We start from the raw sequence: 24520 nt of genomic DNA, 5'->3' as shown, positions 1-24520 counted from the left end.
TTTTTTTATCAACATATATTTATTACCTATCATCATGACAAAATCTTAGCTCGATCCAAGAGGCAGTGTACATAATACCAGCAAGACTTCATGTGAGCATTGCATGTGGTATACTGAATCAAAACTTCTATAACCATGGCTTTTTGACTTCTACTGTGACTTAATGTTGAGTTGAAGTTAATTTACACTTCCTGTGAACATTAGCATTCCTTGAGATCTATTGTTTTTCTCTGTATTCACATGCTTGTATAGTTGTGTAAGCGTACAAACTCTGTAGTAGGGGTATGTTTTGCTGTAGTAGTTATAAACATATTGTGCATTTGTTTTAATTATACTAATCACTGAGAGAGAGAGAGAAAAGAAAAGTCTATTGGTATAAAAGTTTAGTATATAAGAGATTTATATGTAAATTAAAGAATCATTTAAAATTCTGTACAGTAACCTTTAGAGGAATAGGGTAAATATGTGGTTATATATAAAGATTTAAATTTCTAAGTATGCTAAAAATTTTCAGAACAAAACTTTTCAGTTGTCCAAGGATTTAAGTTTTGTGATACTACCAAAGAAATTAGAGGTCTGAAAGAGAATGCTTTAGGCATGTGCAGTCATATCATACTGAAAATAATCAGATAATTCAGGTTCAGAAACAGTACCATCATCAGCTTGCTTAACTTCAATTTCCTTTTCAAATGTGAAGACACCGGAGTAATTTGATGCCATTTTTGGTCTGTTTCTTCTTAACAATTAAGTAGTTATGAACAGTACTGTATGCTGTATTGGATAGGAATCTGTGATATTACATGGTCATCATATGATGACAGGTGTGACTAAAAGAGTTAAATTACTAGCACAATGGAAGAAACTTGTTCAGTTTCAAAACTTTCACTAACATACACATTCCACAGTATTTGTGTTTGCATATATGATGATGAATGGAATTATATTTGCTATACTTTTGTTCAAATATTAATTTCTCTGTACTGGCAAGTCATAGATATCACTTGGTTTTTTCTACAGTGAAAATACTTCATGAAATAGCATCTAATTTTGTCTTTAAAAACAATTTACATTTATAAAATTTTCTTCAGATACCTTTTTCCAACAACAATGACAAATACTTTCACTTTTTGTATCACTGACCAGGAAGTTCAATATTATACATATATAATCAGTCTGAAATTTACTGACATTCATTAGCACATCTATTTTGTCCTGTAGCCTGATTAAAGTGAAAGGCCACATAACAGAAGTTTTGGACAAGATAAAAGCTAATCTATTGAAATTGTTTGAAAGTGAATATACTTAACCAGTAACAAATTTATTCATTGGAAGTCTTTGTTAACTGTTTCCTAACCTGCTCAACCTAACTAAACTTGTCTGATGTCCTGTCATAGATAGTTTCATAACTTGAAGACAAAACAAATGTCAAAAACAAAGATAAGTAATTTGTTCTTACAGTCCCATACAACAAGGATCACATCTGCAAAGATTGAAGAGCTAGACTGGGAAAAACTTCCACATTCTCCTTATTCTCCAGGCTTTGCCCCATCTGATGATCATCTGTTCTGAAGTTTGTAGAACTATCTTGATGGAAAAGAGCTTGGAACACGTGAAGATGTCAAAACTACCCTCTCTACATTCTTTCCTCCAAATCCAAAGAATTTTACAGATGTGGCATTCAAAAGTGTGTAAATTGTTGGCAGGAAATAATGGAAAATACATTATTGATTAAATAACACTAAAACCATGTAAAATTCTTTCTCTTAACATAAGACATTGCTTAAGGGATGACCTGATACTTTGCTAAGTTTAATAATTTGTTGGATAGTCAGAATTGGTTTCAATGGAGCCAAATCTTGACAGTCTTTAAAGATGCTACTGCTTATGTAGATAAAGTGTGGACTTTGGGTAATTAGAAAATATTTGTACAGTACCAACTTTACTACCATTTGACTGCTTAGAAATTGATGATTATGAATTAAAACTAAAACCATTAACACTATATCCATTTATCCCTGCTAAATTGAAGCAATTTTTTTTCACTCATTTGAAATTCACACACATGCATATACAGTGCACTTTTGCTTTGCAAAATTAACTGAGAATGAAATTTTATTCATGGTATAATTATTTTAGTGAATTATGTCATTAATTTAGTAAACAGAAGTAAGCAAAACTTGTATGTGGTAAACCCCAAAAATAAGTGATACATTAATTGAATATTAGACACACACAAAACAATAAATTCAAAAGCTAAAGACAAAGAATCTGTGGTAAAGTAATAGTATTATCCAGTTGACTTTAATGATAAAATGTGAGTTTCTTGTTAAATGCATCCAGTATGTTATCAATATATGAAACTTCTAAGAGGGTGTTAGTGAATGAGGTTTGTACTTGCATTTTAGAATAATACATAACACATTTAAATGTTATAAGATATTTAAAAAAATTTTTTTTCCCAGTATCTGACATCCTTGTTTTTTAAATGTTCAATATCCAATCACAGTTCTCTGAATTGTTGACTGATGGTGCATAACAAACATTCTGTGGTTAATAGTTACAACTTGAAACCTATATGTATTCTTAAATCTTAGAATTCACAATGATTTAGTAGTTTTATATTTAAAAACAAAACTAAAAATAATAAAGTATTAGTTTTATAAACAACCTATGAAATATTTTTATCACTATATTTTGGTGATTTACTTTCTAGCCACACTATCTCATCAGTGAACTTGGAGTAAAGAAACCTAGAGATTATGGCCATTCGAACAGATGTTTTCTTGATTTAGTAGTATAAATTTAAACTAAGAATGTACAGCCATCATAAAGGGACCTTGATTCACTGGTTTATCATTTAAGGAAAAGGGTGAATTGCATATTGACTTTACAAGATGAAAAATTCTTGTCCAAACATGAATTGTCGTCTCTTCCATCATGTTAAAAGGGATCATCTCACTGCTGTGGAACAAGGACATAATGGGTGCATTGATAACTTTCATATAATTTTCACCCAAATATGACAAAAAAATTCTATTGTTTATGTGAACAATTATTCTAAATGACCAAGTTTTTAACCATTTACAGTTTTTATTTTCTTGTTTTTTGAACCCATCTACTACTAAATATGCATAGCAAATAATTCAACTTACTGTAAAACATTATTGAATTATATAACACATGCAGCTCTTACACATACCACGTTGAGAATGTGAATTTCTTTTTAATTTATGTTTTCTTATCTAATGTAATAATTACAAACATTTTTACTTATGTACAAGATTTCCACTTTTCTGCAGTCAAAGAATTGAAGTGTTAATAAACGTTAACCCTAATTTTTGTTGGTACTTTAACAAATTTTTATTTGAAGTTTTTAATTTAAAACACAAAATAATAACACATAAAAAATATAATATCCTATTACTAATATAATTTAACTGGGTTTCTAACTCAGCTATAAAAGCATTAAAATAATTTTCTTAGATAGAATTATTGACACGTTTGAAAAATGTGGGTTAGACTTTCTGGTTTATACCTAACTAAACCAAGATGACTGGAGGCTGTAGTTATGTTACATCTTGGTAGTATCTATAACCTTTTAATTATACTTAAAACTTGGGAGCTCAAACAGGGCGGAAGGATTAAAAATGTGAAATTGATAACAACAATGACCACATACGTAAAGACCGAATATTTATTTAAATATTTCCTTTTCAAATTTGAAAATTAAAATGTATATAAAATTAAGATTTAATTTATTAACTACATTTTTATTTCAAATTTATTGACATACATTAATATTAAATGCTTTTATTACATTTTTAATGCAACTCTATAAAAAGACCATGAAATAAGTAATTTTATCCACCCACGTTCTGACAGAAACAACTGATAAAGGTACTATGAAATGAACTTAAGAAACTTTCAACAATATGGAGTGTTGTCTTCGTATGACTTAACTGTGTTTAAAATTGCAATTTTGTAAAATATGCTAAAGCTGTATTAAGTGATAGTCACAAAGCTGATATTATAGAGCTACAGGCAGGAAATCAAGTTAGCCAATTTATTTAAATTTCTGAACATTTAATCCTTTCAATGTTCAGGTAGGGTAGAAACCCCCAACCCATCCACACAAGTTTCTTTGTTTTTACCATACAATATTATAGCATGCAAAAGTAAAGATTACACATCAAAAGGTCATACAGTGACCTCTATATAGGCCTGGTGGAGTGTTGAGTGAGTAGAGAAAACAGTTGGGTCACTCTCACTAATCACAAGATGAGACTTTCTGAAAGGTCAGCAGGAATTTTTTTTATTACAGATGTGTTTTTGCACTCTTTTCTTATTTCACGTGCCTGCAGCATTGATAGTGAATAAAACAAGTATATTGTACAAATATGACACTTAGCACACTAATACAAGTACTTACAACAAGGGCAGGAAATTCATAGTAGCAATTGCCACCGTATTTTTCAAAATAGCTGTCATGCCCTTGTTATCTAAATCTGTATTGCATACAGCAGTAGAGGCAAAACCACTAGGGATCACAAACACTGGCCTCATAGCCCACAAAAACTACCTTGTTATAAATAACATATCACATAAAATGCACCTATTGGAGAGAGTGAAGGTTTCACTTTGATCAGCTGTAAAACGTTAGTGCAGTTTGTTGAGTTATACCATGCTGTAGATTTTTAGTAGTAGCAATAATTCAAACTGGTTCTCAAACAACAAACCCACAGAGCTTACACAAAGATCCAGTGACAGCAGAACATAACAATCAAAGTCAGCATGTAGATATGCTGATCAGAGTGAAGTGAATGAATGAAAATACTCCTTGCTTTAATCATACCTAAAAAGGAACAGGCTAAGATGGCAAATGCCATGCAACTTTTCTGTGGTTGCCAAGTGCCAGATTTTTTAATTTTTTTTAAATCTGTAAATACTTTGATTACATTCTGATTTTTAGCCATGGCCTAGCAGCTCATAGAATGGATTTTTTTTTTAAAACTCAGTTAGAAACTTTTAGCACATAGCTCTGTCATCTACTGACAATTTGAGACTGAATTACAATTTACAACTTGGGAGATCAAACCCTTTTGATTGATATATTTAACCATGCCTAAGGTCTCATAGATTAATTTAGTCTTATCCTGTTAAAGAAATTTCAAGTTGATACAGATCCTGATAAGTAATGAAATCAAACAAAGTAAATGAACCCCCATGCTTGGTATTGTTCACACACAAAAAAAATAGAGCTAAAAAAATCTCATATATTCATTTACTCTAATCCTGCCTACAAGAGACTTCCCACTTGTTTAGAAAATGTAGAAATAGGACGTGTCAATAAATTGGCTTGATAAATTTTACGGTAAACACACAAAAGGCTTAGGCCTACTACATCAGCTAGCTAAAATTAACACTACTGAATAACAATTAGTAAAGGTGTACAAGGTAACATGTAAAAATGTGCAATATGTAGGTTATAAACCTGTACTGTAAGCCTAGTTTTGTGTTTAGAAGCACTAGCTTACATTAAAAAATTATGCAGAAGAATACCAGCCATTTTATTGTAGTACTGTTTGCAATTGCAATGTTAACATTGTGTTATGGTAATGTCTATCCACTTATCTATCTGTCTGCAAAGATTTTCAAAGGGGTCCTATTCAAAGACTGTGTAATTGATTTTTGTCAATCTTGGTCAAGTTGTCAGACATGTTGGGATTGAATTTTATTGGTAGATATTAGACCTACAAACTTTTCCTTTGTGTGATTATTCTCAAGAGTAAGATAAAATGATAAATGGATAGAGATGTATAAAGATTGTATACAGTTTTAGGTCAAAGGGCATTTGAGGTCAAAAGCTAGAAATATAATAAAGAACTTGTTCTCTTTATGTACAAGTCAGATCTTTATCAAAGTTGAATTAATAAGTGGATAGAGATACCTGAAATATGTTTATGATTTGTAAAGTTACCAGAGGTTAAATCCTAGAAACATTTAAAATGCTTCCTCTCCCATGGATTCTATTTGACCTTTCTCAAGTACTTACCAACCTGATAAACATAATGTAGAAAGATAGGTCAGCTTCCCAAACCTCAATAAATATAAGCAATGTCAATAATTTAGTATATTAATTATGAAATTCATTTATATTCCATTAACAGGAATGTGTACTGTGGCCTTAATGCTCTCCAGTGAATTTTATTTTCACTTGGTGCCTTTAAAAATGAGAGAAAATCCAAGGCCAAATGGCCTTTCCTTACAACTGATGAATTTCCTGGTCTGCACTACTGTATAGATGCCTAATATTTACACCATGTTAGTTTTTGCCTGTTATGCACAGTCATATATGGGTCAATGATACATTCAAATACCATACTGAATTTTAAGTGGTGGGCAAAGTTATATCATATGATATATAAAGCAGTGAAAGGGTTAAAATTAGTTGCTTTCAAGATAAAAAATTGGTTCTTGGTATTAACTAACAATTTAACATGTTAGACAGCTACTTAGACTATTGAGAAAAAACAGTGATGTAAGTTATATAAAGAAAAGACAAACCACACTACACCAAACAATTGTACCCTACATAAGAAAACAACCAGACTCTACAAAAAATAACAAACAACTTTAAATACATACAAGTCTGTGGTGTGAAGGTTATTTAGTTGTCAGATAACTACACAACAAGGTTAACTATGCTGCTTCAAGACAGCAAATGGAGAGACCACATGTACGAAACAAGACTTCACACATCCACTTTCAAGATTTTAGGTTTCTACTACTGAACAATTGATGCACATTTGGAAAGTCAGCAGAAAGCATGTTCAAATCATGGAATATGACCATTTTAGTACAGATCAGTTATGTCATTAGAAGACATCAATATGAACAGATCTAGAGATTTTACAATGTGTCCTGCTTGAACAAATATTCTTTGATTGAAACAAACCAGACTATATTTTGACATAAGATATCACTCACTGTTGTACTGTCAGGTTTATGAGGGATTCTTTTGGGCTAGAAACCACAGAATCAACTACAAATTGTGATTTAAGTCCCTCAGAACACTCCTGAGATTCTATGAGATGCTTTATATGTCAACACTTTAACCAACCACATGACACTACAAAAATTGGAGTTACACTGACTGATGATTGGAATAGGATTATCCATAATCAATCTGCCAAACATTAAGCAGTGAACCTCACAGATGCTGACTGATTAAATATCTCTATGCCCATACTCATTCTGATGTTTTAAGAACTGACTGTACAAGATATAACATCAAACAGACTGTGGGAAAAAGACGGTGAATGGCAAGCTGCATGAAAAAAACACTTACACAAAACATATGGTCATTTATCACACTCCAATCACAAAACTATATACAAAACAAGTAGCCTTAAAAAAATGATGACTATATACAATACAAAGTTATCTTGTTAGAGTTAAAATACATTTTGTGAATAAATATCATCTAATGTACACTAACTGTGTACTCAAATGAGACTGGCTCCCATAATGCCTTCATTTCTTCTAAAAATCGAATCTATAAACATTACTTGCTATTCTAAAAGTTACAGGGTAATACATATAGTGTGCAGAAGGAAATTAACACCATTTCTTAAAAATAATAGATATGTCACTTAAATGGGTATAACTTTTATTTGCAGAAAACATCATAATCACACATCACCCTGTTCACTGTCACATGGAGCAAACTGAACAAACAGGTTTTAATAAATGTTTCCATTATAATACACCAAATAAGTCTTAAAAAAAAGAAGTATTTTTTAATATTTTCACTCTCACGTCAAGAGTGTGCTGGAATGAACGATCCTATAATTACTAAGTTGTTGTATTACTAGGCTGTTTGGAAAGGAAGATAAATGCTGGGTTACTGAACGGACCAATTCGATTATGAACATCCACGGCACGTACGGCAAAATGATACTTGTGTCCTTCTACAAACTGGGTTAACGTGCAGGCCATAGGCAATGGCAAAGCCTTTACATCCCCAACTTTCTTCCACGTACTTGTAGCAGGTGGACCTGTGCCTTCCTGATAAGCATACAACTGGTAGGTAGCAACTGTGGGGTGGGAGGCATTCAGAGTCATATTCCATGACAGAACAATTCCTAAAAACCACAAAAAAAAAACAATCTGCATTTAGATATTGAAACTGGATGTTTCAAAATATTACAAGTTTAGCAAAGGTAACAAAATTAAAAAGGCAGTTTTACACATATATTACATATTATTTTAAATTAATAAAACAAAATGTTATGGAAATAATAAAAATGGCAAGTCACACAAATAAAAAAATGTCAAGTCACACAAAATCTTTCTGTGGGTTTGTCAATGAGAGAAATAACATACTGTTTGTATCAAAAACCTGTAAAAAATCATAGTAAACACAAATAATAATAATATTTTCATTTTATACTAAAGTTTTCAGAAAATAAAAAAGTTCTTTAATATCAGAAACTCAAAGAAGTAAGAAATAAACGTTAAGAGAGAGTAAGTAAACTTACTCCAACTAGAATTACTTTGTAGATTGTTTGAATCTCAGTGATGATGAGAAAACCCACTTTTTTATATATACATGTTTGAATCTCAGCACAAAGGAATACAATGGGCTATCTGTGTTCTGCCCACCATAGCTATTTAAACCCAGATTTTAGCAGTGTAAGTCTACAGACATACACACCTATATTACTGGGGGTTATATTTGGATTGAATAATGTTCACTGAAAATTCCACTTTACACTTATCACAAGAACAGATCTACATTAGCTTTACCAAGTCATATATTTTGATTTTGCAATACACAGTAATTACATTATTAAGCAACACAACTTTCACCTTGTTAGAAATAACTAATCCATTTAATGTTTACATCAACTTACAGTTTGTGAACTTTTCAATAAAGATAAATTTCAATTCTCTGGACATAAAGCAAAGATCAAATTTCCAAGACAGTCAGGGAATCTGAGATGACAAGAAACCCACTTGAAGTATAAATGTACAATAACTGCAATGCCCTCCACAATGTTGCACCCATTTGCATTCTTGTCCCTAAGATATGCCCAGCAGTGATCAGTTTCAAACTCTCTTCATTAACCTGAACATGACCCTAAGAAGGTCAAAATACTGTTCTGTGATTTCGAGAAAACCCACTTGTAGAGAAAATATATATGTAAAAACGGCTCGTTTGGGTTGAGAAATTTTTTTACATAGAGGAGCGAACAACGTTTCGATTTCTTCGGTCATCATCAGGTTCATAAAGAAGGTCGAAACATTGTTCGCTCCTCTATGTAAAAAATTTTCTCAACCCAAATGAGCCGTTTTTACATATATATTTTTCTTTACAAATGGGTTTTCTCAACATCACTGATTATAAGATAACAACCTTGTACCAAATGACAGAAATGTCCCAATATACAACAAAAAGAAGACTCAATGAGAAAGGAATATTTGGTTGTGTAGTAGTTTAAAAAAACCTTTACTTTGATCTCCAAATATAGTCAAGAAACTGAAATTTGCTAAAAAGTAAAAAAATGGACTGTTAATGATTGGGAAATGGCATTATGGACAGATAAGTCCAACTTTTAAATACTTTGTTCAAAGTTTAGATTGTACGTTTGATGGGAAAAAGGTGAAATATACTTACTTCAATACATAACACCTACCAGGAAGCATGAGGGAGGTAATGTGATGGTTCAGAGATATGTTCTGCTTAGTCGACAGAATATATTCACAAAATAGATGGAATAAAGAAATAGGGCAAGTACGTTCAGATATTGATACCTAATGGTATACCCAGTGGTTTGCATATTATTGGTAAAGGAGTCTATTACCAAAACGTTAATGATTCCAAACACTCATCCAACCTATGCAGAAATTATTTAGCTAAGAAAGAAGCTGCTGGCGTCATTTAAATGATGTAATGGTCCCACAAAGCCTCGATCTCAACCCAATTATGATTTGATACATTAAAAACTTGACAAATCAAAAGTTACTTCCAATGAAACTTTATAGGATTGTATTAGACACATTTAGAGTAAAATTCCAAAGTACACCTTGATTACATATGCTGCAAAAATGCCTGAAAAACTGTCTGTAGTTATTAAAGCAAAAGGGGGACACACAAAATATTAACTGTTTGTTGAACTCAAGCACTTTCACTGAGTTTCTGTTGTACTAAATATGAAGGTTAATAAAACTGTAATATTTGACCTGTGGTTTACCTTCCATTGTTCTTTGAAAGTAGTTTGTGACTTTGTTCTAACACTTTGGTACAGCACTGTCTGAATATGGAAGTCGTACACAACTGTGCAAAAAGTGTTGTACGAGATACATACAAATAAATCTAAAGATGGAGCTATGGGTCCAGGGTATCCAAGAATCTTCACCTTCAAAAACTTACTAAGGTCTACTAGTTGAAGTTAATGTCACAGTATCAACATAATGGGAAAACAGATTACCTCTCTCAGATATGGACTGGTGAGTTCTCAAATATTTGTCCAAATCCATAAATAATTGCCTAAAATACATTTTAAAAAATTTTCTCAACCCAAACGAGCCATTTTTACATATATAAAAATACTGTTCTGTTCTTTATTTTAATTAAAGTTTTAATACCCACAGCGGCTGTCTTTAGAATATATAATCAGGAAATATGTATAAACTGTCAATACCATAAAGGTGATTTTCACAAAATTGGCAAATTCCTTTGTACGTATCAGGTAACATTTGACAAGCTTCTACATACTCAGTCAAGGCTATTTAAACAAACAAATAAAAAACCAAAAAAACCAAGACAATACTTGGTGGATTGGGTTATGATTCCTGATGTGTCAACAGCTGGTTTGCCAGTTTTAATGAAGATGCTTAAATGTACTTAATCTTTGTTAGGGAATGTGTGTGTTCAACTTATGCTTCTATATTATCAGCGTCATAGCTTTTAAGATGTACTAATGAGACGTTAATACTAGAAAGTGATTACTCTTTTTCTTCTTAGTTAGTTAGTAGTCTTGGAAACAAGCATACCATTCATTACTCTAGAAGCCTTTAGAGCAGGCTTAGGTGGAAGATCTTTACTGTCTGAGGCCGGCATTCCAGGGAGTGGAGCTGGATGCTGAAAATCAAGATATCTTGAGTTCAAAATAACATACAACTAATACTGTCAGTATCAAAATAAAGAAATAGATCTAAAGCTTACAATTTGATGAGAAGTGACATTACCAAGGAGGGAGAAGTATCCGGCTCTACAACTAGGTGGCTCTTAACTCATATGAAAAGAGTATATTCCAGGGAAAGCTCAGAACTTCAGGGTTGCCCAAAACATCTCAGAACATAATATTCCTACCATCATAGTAAGTTGGTCTGAGGAACAATTACAATTTGATTATTCTAAATTTGAAGCCTTTATTGTTAATAATCAATAGATTTCAGCTACACCACTTTTCTTCAAATTGTAAGATTTAAGAGTATCCCTTTGTTAATGTATGGTTATTTTCAAAATTCAAGTTTTTAACCAGTTATCAGTTTGCCATACCAGCACAAATTTTTGTTTTTATATTTTGCTTACACCAGGGCTCCAAAACCTAGAAATTTCATTGTGGCACCTTTACTTGACAGTAATTATTATACTCAGTTCATGTTTGCTTGTGTTAGTTTGAAAATCCAGCTCAATAACCTCTTGCTGTGGATCAGTGATTGGCTTATGTGCTCATCTGCGTTACATAGTAAACACGCAACACGTTCAAGATGATCGACACCCTGTTGTGCTTCTTAGAGTTTTCATACTTTAACTTCTAATACAGTAAACACATTCTTACAAAATGTCCCATACTTTTAACAAACATTTTAAGTCTTTTGTATATAAAAACTCAGATATTTTAATGAAGTATTTTACTAAAGATATGTCCACAAATATAGATAGTATTTCCACGCGTTATGGGATTTTTCACATTAAAATTAACACTCCTACGAAAAGACGTTTCTAGTCCTGATTTCTCCAAGCCTGTTCCCCTGGCTGTGGTTTCGCTAGATAGTAGATAGGGACAGTGGGAATCTTGTTAATCCATTCATTAATGGATTTAAATGGCAATTTCTTTTAAATACAAAATTATTAGCCTAATATTAATAACCTTTCAAGTTGCTCTGGGGCCTATTAGGCCCCACTTTTCATAGGAGTGTTAAAAATAAATTTCTTTGCATGAAAAATCTCTAAAACTACCTAAATAAATTGTATATTTTATACCCTAACTTTATACAAGATCATTCAAACTAACTGGTCTCATAACCACAAAAACCCTACATTACCCCTTTTACTCGTTTTCTGGAATGACTTCATACTGAATATGAAACTACATTTGTTTATACTAAGTAGCTTTACACACATAACAATATACATCTATTTAAACTCACATTTTTTTGGTTTATTACCCTCTGAACTGGTTTAGTTACTAATTCCACAATAATAAATAAATCGTGCAGTGCATATTAAGCTATCAGATTACATTACACGAGTTCTTTACACACGTGCATTGTGAACATTTTTTTAATTAGATTATTAACATCCATCTTACCTATATTTGTACTATAATTAATTTTATATTGCTCTCAAAGACACTTAAGCCTTGTTTTTTATACTAATGGTAGTAGTTCACTAAATAATTTTATTTAATTAAATAATGCACCAAAGAATTTAAAATAATATTTTAAAATCAGAAAATACCCTATAGCAATCTTCTAATTTTCTAAGTATGCAACAAGAGCCGTTACAGGTTCATCCAAGTTACCAAATATGTTTCCTGTGGAAATCAACCTTGTACTTGGAGAAGAACTGACAACTCTCTGTACAGAAAACAGTGTAATATTATACATCATTAAAATGGCTCATTAGTGAAGGAATGTGATCTGCAAAGGCTGTGAACAAGTGGTACTTCAGTTTCAAGTCTACAATGTATATGCATTGCCCCAATATATCAAATAAATAGTAGAAGTAAGTGCCAAGCACATTTGGGACTTCACATCAGGATATGTTATTTTGTACGACATAACTGCACATGAAGATCTTATCTATAACTGTTTATACGTAAAATATAATTTATTCTATTCAACAGTAGAATGTGAATCTTTTTAGTAACTGTTAAAACACAAAACACAGAAGACTAAAAAAATTTGTCTGGTTCCTTCATTTTTGAACTTATTCCTAGAAGCAAAGCAAATATATCAAACCCTGTCTTACTTGTTAACATAAATGCTTCTCTCAGAATTATTACTATTTTACACTGGTTCTATAACACATGTTAACAAGAAATACTTATGCTAATAATTTACAATTTGTACCAGCTAACTACTAAAGTGGTGGCTATCTATAAATAAATAAATAAAAAATAATATATATATATATATATACATTAAAAGGGGATATTTATAGATTATGGAAAGACTTGAGAAACAGCAACTGCTATTTTGTCAATGTCAGGATGGTTCCAGAACCTTGGTCATGAGGTAAGCAGACTTTAGTTTCATCAGAAAATATGATACCCTTCCCATCACCGTGATATCATTTTGTTCATTTTTTGTTATTTCTGTATTGAGTTTCATAATTCCTAAATAAAACTGTCTCTAAAAAAATACTTCAAATGTAAAGCATGATAACCAGTGAATGTTTTTGAACCTCATATGGATTGTTTGTGACAAATTTACAATTTATAATATAAAAACAGCTGCATGATATACTTGGATACTATTCCACAGCAAAAAATGTTCATAAACTTTGACCTAAAAAGCAGGTTACATATATGTATCAGTATAACACAATCAGAGGTCTGATGATATTCACTAGTTCACTTATGCCTTGCAAGTTATTATAACAGAAATGGACAGTATTTATCTCACAAAAACTGATTTATGAGAACTATCTTTGTAATCCATTTAGAAATTATATTAAACTGTTTTAAAAAGATTTATACCAAGCCCATGCCAGGGCAAAGTCCACCATAAAAACCATTATTTGGATTGAAATGTGAGAGCTATTCTATAACAATTACTTCAGCAAAATAAACAAGGAAAGTAAAACATTTTTTATTATCTCTACAAACCATGTAAAAACAAACATGATTATATGGAGGCTTGCAACCATGAAATACTTCAGATGTAAAAACACTCAACAGTTATTGTGTGAAGAGAAAGAAGGTATGCTGCAAAAGCAAACAGGTTGCAAGGAAGGAAATAATCACAGTTTTAAGGCAACATGATGATTTTGTTAGCTTTAGAAGGTTCAAAGATGCAAGATAAAAAATGCATTTAAGTTTAGTACTTTGACATTACTAATTTTAAAATTTACTGTTTTCAACCAGTAATCTAAAACAAACAAAGACACTGGACTTGCAGCTGTTTTACACATTGACAACTTAAAATAATTCTATTCTATAAATAAAAATTATGACTGACTAAAAATCTAAATTAGGGCTAACAGTTTTGATTTTACTATTTTATCACAAACAAGTATTAATAAAACGTCCACTAAAATAAAATCAGACAGATTTTAAAAAACTTAACACAATGGTGTGTATGTAAGTAAAAAAAACATGATATACTGCTGGCTATAAGGATATTAAAAGCTGGTGAAATGTTGGAAAATATCCCTACACTTTTCTTAGAAAAACATTTATTATGAGATGTTAAGTGTAGAGTCAAAAGACAACAATTCAGGAGAAGTGGATCTTCAATGTTCTCCATAACATTTATGAGAGCAACAGGTTCTAAAACCATATTCCAAACCAATTAAAACCAGTACTTTCAGCTACAAAGTGGAGGTTATTTTTGCTAGTATATTATTAACAGAATAAATCCAATCCTACATGGTGGGTTTGTAGCACAATCCTAAATTCTGTTTGATAGGTACTTAATTAAGCAAACACATACCTTGGACACACAAGAGATTACAACAGTACCACTGGTAAAAGTTGGGTTAACTGTGCTTAGAGTTTTTCCAGGACTAGACACATAAGACACTGTTTCAGGAACTGTCTTCTGTAATACAGTGGGGCTAGAAACTACCATTGTCTGGACACTTCCATTCTGACTTGGAACAGCAGTCCTTAGTGTCACTGTTGAAGTGGTTACTGGTCGAAGCAATCCTGGTACAACTACAAAAACAATTTATCATCAACTTTTACAAAATTAAATCTATAAGAAACTTACAAAACAGAATATAAAGAAAAAAATTATTGCTAATAAACCTTAAAATAAATGCTTAGAACATTAAGTCCTTTAGGCTAATTTTTCTCCACTTTTAACTTTAAATGTTTTATTAAATTAAAATATAAGCCCGATATAACTTTTGGACATTAATAATGCTCTTGACAAGTTCTATATATCTGTGACAAAACGGATGCTACTCAACTTAAATTATTTTTCCTACGTGAATATTTTTAACCTTTTCCAACAAACTATAAGCTTTACACTAGGAATTTTTACTTGGCTAATCCTCAAAAAGAGAGGAAAATAGCCTGTTTATGGCTGGAGAAAGAGATTGAAAAAAAAACAACAGAAATTTGAAAACATGCATTTTCTAATAGTAAAGTCACATAGGGCTATATTCTGTGTCCACTGAGGGGGAAAAAAACCTCTGATTTTAGCACTGTTAAGATTAACAGATACAGCTGTCCCATCAGGAACAATGGAAAGTCAAACCAGATCAATGGCAAAGAATTTTGAGGTAAAATAACCAAAACAGCTGGATAACAAACAGTCATGATGTGGCATAGTCAAATTATTAGTCAGATAACAAACAAGCATGAAGATGGCACAGACAAATTAGCTGGATAACAAAAATAAGCAAGTCACACAAACAAGATGGGTTGTCAAAAGCAGTAATTTGTAAGTAAATTTCCTTGGGCATTTAAGATTTATAAAACTGTATGCCATTTTTCAAAATTAGTTTTCTTACATGGAGGCTATACATTTGGATATCTATTACAAGTAAAAGACAATATTTACTTTTGTTACAGTAAAAATGTTTTCTGATCATGCAAAATAAGTTTTACAGCTGTAACAGAGATATGCCAATTTTTAAGATGGCCTTTAAAACTATGCCACAATCTTCATACTAAATGACTCTGTGTAAATTCAAAAGGCCATACCTGTGATGAAAATATCACATTTTGACCCTGTACTGACTGTAGACGAAACAATCTTAGTAAGGATGAAGGCTGCACCAAGCATATGGGTATATCTTATTGATGTTTGTACACAGTAATAACCTTCAAAGGTGACAAGATCATATTTTAACTAACCTCCAGGCTGAGGTGATGCCATCCGTACCAAGAAGGTCTGGAGTGGTGGGCGAGCATTACCGATAACCCCTGAAGGTGATGTAAAAGGCACCGCAGAGGTGAGACGAGGAGCAGCTTCAGGTCTTGGAACTGATATAGCTGTTGAAGCAGCAGGAACAAGATATGTGACCTTGGTCCCTTGTGGAAAAGCTTGAGGAAGTACAGAAGAAGATGGTCTGGTCAGTCTTACAGCTGTTCCAGTGGAGGAAGCAAAAGACTGTGAGAGTGGTGCACCTGAAGGAATAACTTGTACTAGGGATGGCACTGTATTACGAACAATAGGCATAGTGACTACTCCACCAGATGGCAGACTGTGAACAATGCTTGTCGAGCTTTGAACTGAAGGCTTGACAACTAATGACAGTATAAAAAAAGTATAACAAACATTCATAAATATGTGAACTTTTAGAATAAATTTTAAAATGTCGATTTTCCCTGCATTGTGTATCACAATATAGAGTTCTTTCTTATCTGATAAGCATGTTAAGTTATGGTCATTTATACCTTAAAGTAGATGAAACTTTTCAAACCAGTAAAATGTGAAATCATAATTTTAACATTATAAGATTAATGAATACAAAAATGAGCTTTCAGCCATAGAACAACAAACACTATACAAAGATTATGAGAAATGTTAACACAGTCAAAACCAAAAAGGTAGAAATGTCTTTAGAGTACATTTAACAGACTTTGTAATTAGTAGATGGAACATTCCTGAAAAAAAAAGTTCATACAGTTTCAGATTTTATTTTCAAAGAGACAACAATAAAAATACATACCATCTATTCCAAGTTTTTTTAAAAATACAAACTTTGTTATTGGTGGTCAGTCAACTAGTCTTACATAATGTCTTAAAGCAACAAATCATAAACTTAATTTTTTGTTTAGTACTAATTCCAGTGAAAACTAAAACACTGAATTTTACAAGATATCTAGGTTATTTAATCCTATAAAATGGGAACACAAAATTAACTATTTTATTAACCTGTCATGCAATATATCCTCACTAGAAATATTCTGACTGCTCAAATCTGTAAAACAAGTAATATCGTAAAAAATATCAACTTGCTTGTACGTTTCAATAGACTTTTCTTGTGAGTGGCTAAGTTGCTGCAAAAAGACAAATATGGACGAAACTTGCGTATCTAATGTTTAAGTAATCATACTTGTGTCAACTGTGAACAGGAAGTTAGTTACTTTAAGAGAGCTTGTTTTTTTATACAGTTAGAATTTGTTATAGAGCCAATCAAAGAACACATTCACTGATGTTAATGACCAGTGTAGAGGTACTCATTTTAAAATTGTGTGCGTTTTCTTATAGCAAAGCCACATTGGGCTATTTGCTGAGTCCACCGAGGGGAATCAAACCCTTGCTTTTAGCATTGTAAATCTACAGACTTACAGCTGTACCAGCGAGGGACCACATTGGTACAAAATTTATAAATAAATTACTTGAAAAATGAAATCACAGTACTGGAGACTGCAAGCTATTATTAACATGCTGTGTAAATCACATGGTTGTACAAATGCACGTGTTTCCACTATTGAGAAAAGTAGTAAATGCTATAATTATTAATGAAGAATTTTCTTACCCATCAGATACTAGACAGACATTGTGTACCAGTGACAGAATCTAACTTTTTTTAAATCTATCCAATAATTACAGTTTGTGGCTACAAAATGCCTATAAACTTATGTTGTGCACTTGAATTAAAGTATTATTCTGAAAGACATACACACTATGATTTGTTTTTATTTTTTACATATTAAAATGTCCCTTTTGTTTAAACAATATTCCATAAACATTTATTCCCAGCATTAAAGACAGTTTATTCTACGAAGTTCCTCTTGCATGAGAGCACTAATTATATTACATTTGTATTTTCTGTATTTCTAACTTCTTGGAATCACCAATGTCTCAGTTTTTAATGATGATTTTTTATTAACATTAAAAGAACAAAAACAGGGACCTTTTGACTTACTTCTAAATTTAAATGGTAATTTTGTTTTAGCCTTACTGAATTGAAAAATTTTGTTCATTAAATAGAAAGTAAAATTATGATAATTATCTGTTCATCACTCAGTCAAACTCATAAACGTTGAAATGGAGTCTTTGGAAAACGTAAAGAAACTTGTAGCATGAAGCAACTGTATTTAAAGTAAAAAAAAGTTAAATGTCAATCACTGGACTATAAACTTTTATATTCAAACTTAAGATTATTAACTGTTTGGGTACAACAATGACTTACAATTTTAAGTTCGAATTTGCTTACTAATATTGAAAACCATTTTTAAATATTTCAATTATGACCTATTTCAATAATTCTGAGCAAGCCAGTATTCTACAAAATGATTTTAATCTATTCTGTAATCCTCACCTGGTTAACCCCTTCTAAACCACAGGAAAATTATTCATATCCTCTCAATATTTTAACCATCTTGGAGTAGAAATACTTAACACAATGCATGAAACTTTGATACAAAGTTACTATATGGTATCTTGTTTAGGCATAAGAAATTATTATTTTATTTTACTAACAATTTTTAGATTGTGAAATTTACAATTTTTTAAAGAAACATTAAGAATATTATCTTTACTCTTACAATTACATTTTTATTTGTTAAAGAAAAAGTGTCATTCTATATATCCACTCCAGCTTTAATGACTGTCACAATACATTTCTTTTAATACTTAATTTTGCCAGTTCTATTAACTACCACTTGTGGCTGTAAGTCCCATATAACTCTGAATAAATTTATCAGTGTCCTAAGACTTGACCTTACGAAACTACAGCAAGTCAGGTCAAGTAACAATACTTTTTACTAACAACATTCTTAACCAAAATCAATTTTTTTCTAATAAGTATACTTTCTTTTTAATAAATAATTAGTATGCATTATGTGAGTATGATAAACTTAAAAAAAATAATTTCAGTATGTCAAGATGTGGGTCACTAGATTATTCTGTCACCAGTGTAATCTCTAGACTAAATAAGGTTTATTTGTAATCTTTACAAGAACATCTAAAAAACAATATAAAATTTCCTAAATTTGTAATTTGTCCCTAAAGTCTTCTAAGCTTCCCATTATGTTCCAATGTACTTCTCTGCCTCAGCTACGACTTGTCACTTTCCCAGAAAACCATAAATTATTAGTCATATAAATTAATAACTTTACACTGAAATATAGTTTAGAATCTGCTCTATGCAATGGTTTGCTTGTTTTTTGAATTTTGCACAAAGCTACACGAGGGCTATCTACGCTAGCCATCCTTAATATAGCAGCATAAGACTAGAGGAAAGGCAGCTAGTCATCACCACCCACTGCCAACTCTTGGACTACTCTTTTACCAACAAATAGTGAGATTGACTAACACATTATAACTCCCCCATGGCTAAAAGAGCGAGCAATATTTGGTGTGCCGGGGATTAGAACTCGTACCCTTGGATTACAAGTCGAGTGCCTTAACCACCTGGCCATACTGGGCCTAATAAAGATGGGTTTTCTTAGCTTTGAAATGATATAAGCAACATGTTGATCAATGCTTCTAGTTTGGAAGAAATTATCTGGTGAGCCACATTTGAAAGATAAACACAGTATTTCTAGAAAGAAACAGCAGACGACAAGATATCTGAGATTTATTGTTAATAGTTTCTGGTGATTTTTTTATGCTGGATTTATGTCACATTATTTTCTTTTGAAAGCTTTTGAAATATTTCTCCACAACAAGAATTCCAGTGAAGTTATTAACAGGTGGTTAGCATATATGCCAAAATTTGATAATTACATTAAAAATAACGATAAAATAGTAATAGACACAATTTCCTTATTAATAACATAAAAATTGAAAATCTGAGGAATCAGAATTAGTCTATTTTTTCTATAAAAGTCATAATTTTCCTATATACACATTTGACAGGTACTTCCCTCCTTTCATAAGATTAGCTATTCTTGTTTGGTGCTGCCCATTATATGTGAACTTGTTATTTACACTTGCCACAAGCATTCTGCTCTCCACTATTAGAATCAACACATCTCTTAGGTAAATTATCATGTGTCACCTATCCACCAATAGGAGCATGATAAACTCATGTGGTGCACATGGTTCCCTCTATTCACCTCTACCAAACTATTACTACAAAGTCTAGTAAAAACAGAAGCACTGGAAGAATCTGGGGAGAAAGAGTGGAAACTGAGGAAGGAGGGAAGTGCCTATTGGATATACATTTTCAGTATAGGAAAATAAGTTATAATATAGTATTTACCTCCACTCACAAGATTAGATAGAATCCCACACTGATTAGGAGGAGGGACCAGCACGAGGGAAGAACAGACATACTTTCCAAACCCATAGAAAGAACGCCTTCAAAGATAAGAGACTCAGATCAGAAGAGGGGAACTGCACCACTCCTGAAAAGGTATACTCTTTGCCCAGGTGTGGAATGTGTAAGAAAAAGAAAGGAACACATCTCAGTGGAAGGTACTGTGGTAGGAAAGTGATCCTAACCAAAGAAACATTTTGTAACTCAATCCCATAATGAAAAAAAAGGGGGGTAAACAAAGATACATGCCTGGATGTAGAATGCCTAGGGAGTGGAGGACCATACTCAATATGTCAACTACACCCAAAACCTCCTCGCAGGGTACTGACATCCATGTCAGGGTAGGAAAAGGATCATACCATCTTCACCTCAAACCCAAGACCTAGGGGATTTGAGAACCATTCAAATTCCTGGGTATGACACAAGGCTTAACACTGAGTTATTGATCAGGGAATTTGACATCCAGCAACGAAAAGACGTTTATGGCCTCCCACAATTAAAACAGGTGGAACCTGAAAGGATGTAATAAGAGCTAAACGAGAACAAAAATCCTGATACAGAAGTGTACCCAGATCTGGTAGAGAACAAAGACGGCAAATAGAAGGAAGGGAGGTAGAAGCAAGGAGGGAGCAGCCCTCCAGGGCTGCTGAGGTATTTGAGAGAAAGGAGTGATTGATGGAGATGCAACTCTTCACTGAACTGTAATGCCAATGGATCAAGAAAAACCTGAAAAACCAAAAGTTGGGAATATAGTTCATGTAATAATTATAAAACAACACAAACCTGAGACATAAATCCACTGATACTGAATAAGGCTCAGGAGACTCTCAGGAGGGGAATGGGAATGATCAGTAAATTAATTTCAGAACATAGCCCACAAAGATTTCACCAAACTCAAGAAGAGATATAGCTGAATAAACTGGTAAATACGAATATATGAATTTGGTTGGATAAATCAAACACAGCTGAAGAATAACAAATTCATGAGGAAAACAGATGAACATGCAGTAATAAACAAACAAAAGAGCATGTCCAAACACAAATGCTGCCAAAAGAAAAGTGCTAGTTTGGTAGAGATACAGAGAGAAAGTTATTTGCATCATATGAGTATAGAAGTTACATGCATCATATGAGTATATTACGATACTATTGGTGGAGAGATGATGCACAATGATTTACATGACAAAAACATTGGAATAAGTTAATTCCAACTGGGGAAGGGGAGAAGGATTGTGTTATGTATAAATAAAACTCCCCATAAAGAGGGAAACACTAAATGAGAAGAGCTAACCTTATGAGGAAAGAGAAGTACTGTATCAGAAACAGTGTTTAGCTGTGATCTTTTGTAAAAATTCAAAAATTAAACCATATTGATATTAAATGTATTTAAACTATTTTTCAAATAAATTAAACATTTTGTCGGAAATTTTAAGGTTTTAAACAACTTGTTTTTATAACTGTGTGTAAAATGTGTTAAATTGACAGAATTTGTCCCTAAGGGTCAATACAAATGCAGTGATATCACCACAAAAATCTTCATACATTGTATTTTTAAATATCATGTATCATTTTGGCTTTGTTTGAAAGCAGTTATGACATCTTCAGTGAAACTATCAGCTGTCAAAAATAATTCTACTTGAAATTCGTTTTGAAAGAGAGTGAAACTTCAGACTTTAATATATAACTTTGTGACTCAAACTGTTGACATACTTGAAACTGTAGAAGATGCAGACACTTTCAAACCAGATACTGCAGACTTTGAGATTTCCTCTTCTTCTCTAGTTAAGTCAATGACTTTGACGATTGAGGGTGCATTAGCAGACATATGTACAGATCTGGGTGCTGTACCAGTAGTTGTTTGTGAACTTGCAGCATTAGCAATGAGCTGAATGGGAACAGGTGGGAGAGTGCTTGCTCCTACATCCTGTTATGAAAGAATAAATATTAAATATTTATTTCTGAATTAATTACACCCAATAAGCAAACTCTAATTATTTAATAAATACAAATTTCAACTTTTCTGATGGCAGCCTCATTAATTAAAAGCAAAAATTCTTATGTCCATTTATTTCCATGTAATGAAAATATCCCAAGCAACTTGATACTTCCCACAGTGTTAAGACCAAACCACAAAATGGTGTCATTAGGTTCAAAATCTACTGTAATTTATAAACCATCTAAAATACTATAAATCAGCAACAAATAATAAGAGGGCTATATTAAAATTTTGACTTTTTTTTTTTTTTGCTATAAAAGTTGCTATAAGAGAAAATTCTTTTTTTTTGCAAACTTGCAGGACATTACTAGTTACTGAAAATTGATACAGTCAAAGCCATACACCATAGCTGGTAATAAGATGCATCACTGCAAGTCCAAATACTCTATTTTGTTTTTATCAATTGTGTCTTAGTTCAAGTACAAGAACTGTAAGATGTTTTATAAAAATTTCACCACTTGCAATTTTTTTAGTGAGGCCAATGATTTGTTAATGAAGAATTATATATAGATGGTTTGTACACGGTTATGGAAAAAAAAATAACTAATATTTTAGTACATTTAAAAAAATAATACAGTAACAACTGTATAAAATGTTACTGCAGTAACATATATAGTGAAACATAAAACATTTTCTTCCTTTTTTTTATTAAATTAGTCATCCTACATGATAAACAGTCTGTGAGTATTCTACCATCCAATCAGCATAAGTAAAAGTTTTGAGATGGCTTGACTGGGTAATGAAAAACTAAGGCACCCAAGGATGACAAAATATTGTTATAATGTTGTACAGTTATAATGAACTTTTAGATCAGTCAGTCAAGCTGTGTGAAAACTTTTATTTTCTAAAAAGAGGGTTCTTCATCATCAAATTAAAATTAGCATAAGTGAATTGTTGCCCAGAACAGCACTCAAAATGTTCGGCTTAGACTGATCACTGAATGAACACGAACATCTTTGGAAGTGAATGTGTGTTTAGTTAGAGCAAAGCCATTTTGGGATATCTGCCATGCCAACTGAGAGGAGCATTGAAAATTCAATCACTGGGGGACTATCTTTGGAAGAAATAACTAATTTCTGTCACACTGTCATACTACACACAGTAAACTAAACTTTATTTTTTCATGATGAGCAAATAACAGGATATTTTAAAATAATAATGGCACAAAACTGGAAATGTTTTTTATAATAATGCAACTATTATTATTAATGTTCAATTTTATTATTTAAGAATATTTATGATCTGTTACATTCTGTTATTTTAACTTGGGAATATATATGGAATATAATAAGATCTTTTGAAACCAATAACATCCACATGCATTAAAATCTTAATGGATTCAGACACGTGTTCAGGAACTACTACCAATGAACAGCCTATAAAATAGATGAGAGCAATTCACAAGTTTAATGTCATTTGCAACTAATTTCTATTGCAACAACTCAACCAGTTTTTAACCCATAAACAGTGGGAATGTTGCAGGTAGCAGCATCAGGTGATGAAAGCTGCAGTTTAATGGTTAAAGACAACTTCTTTATTATAAAATATTAACTATCAAAACAAGTACTTTTTTTTCTCAGAAGGAAGCTAACAAACTGAACATTCATATCTATAGATGAAACTCACTGTTTTTCCTCCTTTTGACACACTGTTTTGAGTCGTTAACGGTGCTTTTCCAGTGGTGGAAGGTTCAGAAATCTAGAAGTGAAGAGTTTTAATACATTGCTTCACATCAGTATTAATGGCTACAGATACAGAAACTTTAAGGAATGAACTTTTAAATATTAACACAAATTCTCTCAGAATGGTGTATCCACTTTTTTCATTTTCTATTTTAATAA

The 24520-nt window shown here is 31.9% G+C and overlaps 1 protein-coding gene across 2 annotated transcripts in view; it reads right to left on the bottom strand.

The window, feature by feature from the left end:
- Positions 1–7652: 7652 nt before the first annotated feature.
- LOC143224899 (uncharacterized) overlaps positions 7653–24520 on the bottom strand; it is a 55778-nt gene continuing 38910 nt past the window's right edge. For both annotated transcript variants that reach the window (XM_076453350.1, XM_076453351.1), the window contains exons 10-15: positions 24306–24377; positions 22394–22607; positions 16323–16715; positions 14950–15173; positions 11059–11146; positions 7653–8144 (exon numbers count right to left, since the gene is read on the bottom strand). In XM_076453350.1, coding sequence (XP_076309465.1) covers positions 7855–8144; positions 11059–11146; positions 14950–15173; positions 16323–16715; positions 22394–22607; positions 24306–24377 — 1281 coding nt within the window. In that variant the 3' untranslated portion in view covers positions 7653–7854. The remainder of the gene's footprint in view (positions 8145–11058; positions 11147–14949; positions 15174–16322; positions 16716–22393; positions 22608–24305; positions 24378–24520) is intronic.

Source organism: Tachypleus tridentatus, chromosome 9 (genome assembly GCF_004210375.1).
Source record: "Tachypleus tridentatus isolate NWPU-2018 chromosome 9, ASM421037v1, whole genome shotgun sequence".
NCBI lineage: Eukaryota > Metazoa > Arthropoda > Merostomata > Xiphosura > Limulidae > Tachypleus > Tachypleus tridentatus.
This window is presented reverse-complemented; position numbering and strand designations above follow the sequence as displayed.